The sequence below is a fragment of the Vespa crabro genome, chromosome 7, assembly GCF_910589235.1.
Source record: "Vespa crabro chromosome 7, iyVesCrab1.2, whole genome shotgun sequence".
NCBI lineage: Eukaryota > Metazoa > Arthropoda > Insecta > Hymenoptera > Vespidae > Vespa > Vespa crabro.
The window spans coordinates 3,617,501-3,620,000 of NC_060961.1; the positions used below are offsets into that span (position 1 = coordinate 3,617,501).

General features: G+C 38.9%; 2 protein-coding genes across 5 annotated transcripts in view; one reads left to right on the forward strand and one right to left on the reverse strand.

Moving 5' to 3' along the window:
* LOC124425508 overlaps positions 1 to 2,500 on the reverse strand; it is a 17,610-nt gene that overhangs the window by 14,969 nt on the left and 141 nt on the right. Inside the window, exon 1 of one of the 4 annotated variants that reach the window (XM_046965929.1) lies at positions 1,923 to 2,061. The exons of 1 other annotated variant lie outside the window; for it this stretch is intronic. The gene's annotated coding sequence lies outside the window, so the exon portion shown is untranslated. Of the gene's footprint in view, positions 1 to 19; positions 1,411 to 1,922; positions 2,062 to 2,500 lie in introns of those variants that run through there. 2 more of the 4 variants (XM_046965932.1, XM_046965928.1) reach the window with 2 other exon arrangements.
* LOC124425510 (ankyrin repeat domain-containing protein 16-like) overlaps positions 1,462 to 2,500 on the forward strand; it is a 4,154-nt gene continuing 3,115 nt past the window's right edge. The window contains exons 1-2 of the mRNA XM_046965934.1: positions 1,462 to 2,152; positions 2,383 to 2,500. The exon at positions 2,383 to 2,500 is cut by the window's right edge and continues 146 nt beyond it. Of these exons, the coding sequence (XP_046821890.1) occupies positions 1,834 to 2,152; positions 2,383 to 2,500 (437 nt within the window). The 5' untranslated portion in view covers positions 1,462 to 1,833. The remainder of the gene's footprint in view (positions 2,153 to 2,382) is intronic.

Here is a 2,500-nt window from a genome sequence, read left to right on the forward strand (position 1 = left end):
TATGTACGTGTATACATACGTTTCGATATGGCTGATGGAACAATGAAAAACGTCCTGGATAGTCTCTACGTTTCTACAAGCGTAATCATGGTATTTGCACACTCGATGACCTTCAAGACACATCCAACACGTTCATATCGGACTGTACATCCTTGAACTTGTACGCTTAAGAATCTCGCGAACTACGTGGAAAAGGATCGGATTCGTTACTTTTTTGACTTCTTCTTATTCTTCTTCTTCTTCTTCTTCTTCGAGACCGATAGAGACGAGTGCCGTTTGTAGAATCACGGTTTGAAAAAGTGTGAAAGATGCGGCCTCGTTAAGTATGCTCGTCGTACCTTTTGCGATAGTGTACTTGAAAAGAGAATGTATGTAATTCTTTCCGCTCGTTGTTCTTTATAATAACGAACATGGAAAAGATGAGTCGATCTTTGATTCGACGAATCTCATTGGAAATTTCGAGGATACGAATTTTAATTGGGAAAATACGCGACGCGATAATTTCCTGATAGGTGAAACGGCGCCAGGTGATCGTTGGCAATTATGGCGTATCGATTATACGGCCAAATTGTAGTTATCGAAGCAACGATCACGTACTATTAGATTCGCGCGTGAATTCGGTCGACGATCGTCGCCGACGCCGACGTCGACGTCGTTACAACGATAGCACACCTTCCTGCTTACATAAAGACAATGAAGGTCTCGTCGAGGATGTGAAAGTAAACATTATCGGCGGGCTGCCTGCCCCTTCCCTCTCCTAGAATTGTGATAGCGTTGAAATCATACTTGTAGAATACTGACATCGAAAACTTCGTATCGCATTTCGTACGAGCTCGTACGGAACTCTTCGCGCAACTTTGTTCCGTTTCGAAAACCGTTGACACCGTTATTTAGAATGGTAAAAGTTGTAAGTATTGTAACAAAGAGAACGGACCATGGATGGTTACGATCGGATCGGAGAGAGTGATTTTAAAGAGAAGTGAAAAAACGGAAGAAATATTTATGTAATCGGGATAGAGAAATCTTTTAAATATTGATATTTCAATAAAATTTCTTATCCCTTTTAAAAAGATAAGATCGAATATGTGAATTAGTGTATATGATTTATGATATAATGAGGGTACTATTACTATGAGAATTTACTCATTATTCGTTGGATAAATTTCAGGATTATTTTGTTGGATCGATACAGAGATGGGATGAAGCAAAGATTATGTCCAAACGATTATTCGAAGAGTAATATATAGTATTAAGGATAGTTTTGTCCGAACCTTGAATCTTTGCACGAGTAATTTACTCGCGAATTGTTTTTTCTCGAGAATGTATACATGATTACGCAAGCTTTGCCCGGAAATACTTGATTGGCACGAAATTAATCGCATTGTTTCATAGAGCCGATATAATGGACGGGCGCAGATATAGCGTTAAAAGGTAAAGTTGTTAATTATCTTCGAAGCTAAGCGTTTGTACGTAATACGAAAAGTGAAATTTTTTCTCGAAATAATATTCCTTAGTAAAGTGCTCTTTCCATGTTTATTCATTGTTCGTATTTTTTTAATTTCACGTACACGATCACCGAACGAACGTTTCAAATTTCGCGCTCAATTTGAATCGAAAGCAGCGCCATTACCAGATGGCAGCATTTACCGTTACCATCACGATACGGTTCGTGATATCTGGTGATATCGAATGTATTTCTACCGAATCGTTTACTTTTGATCGTACGATAAATTCGCAATCGTTTCGAGTTGTGCCACTTGCAATCGTTTCTCGAGAGTCGAAAGGAAATAGTAATCGCGCGCATTTTTATTAAGAAAAATTAATGCGTTTGAAATGTCAAAGGGAAATGAAATACCTAACCTATCGCGTGATTATTTACATGCCTGCCAAAACGGAGATTTGTTAAAAGTTAAAAATCTTACTTTAAAGTACGATGTACAGGATTGGACGATTTTTCGGCATTCGGTTTCCGGTGACACTCCTATGCACGTTGCAGCGCGCGAAGGTCATCTGAACGTTGTCGAGTATTTGTGCGATGCTTTCGAAAGGCCCGACTTTAAAGTCAACGTCGTTAACAAGGATATGAAAAGGCCGCTGCACGAAGCCGCGCAATTTGCGCGTACCAACGTTCTCCGATACTTGATAGAAAAAGGTGCTTTCCAAAGCGAGCTGTGCTTGAACTTTCTCCTTTCATTTTTATATATCTCAGAATAAATATTATAAAATTTATTCCTCTAATATTCGCTGATAACGATCAATCTTTATTTCGCGGTATCGTTTTTCTTATTTTTTTCCTCTTTTCCTTTTTTACGTTTCATTTTATTTTTTTCGTTTTTTTTTCGTTTTTTTTTTTTTCCACTGACCCTTTCTTCCTTATTTTAGGTGCAACCATCGACTGTTTGAAGCGTGCCGATTGGACGCCTCTGATGTTAGCGTGCACGAAGATTGGTAGCGAGGCGTGCAAGTGCATCAGGATATTACTCGAAGCAAAGGCGGATCC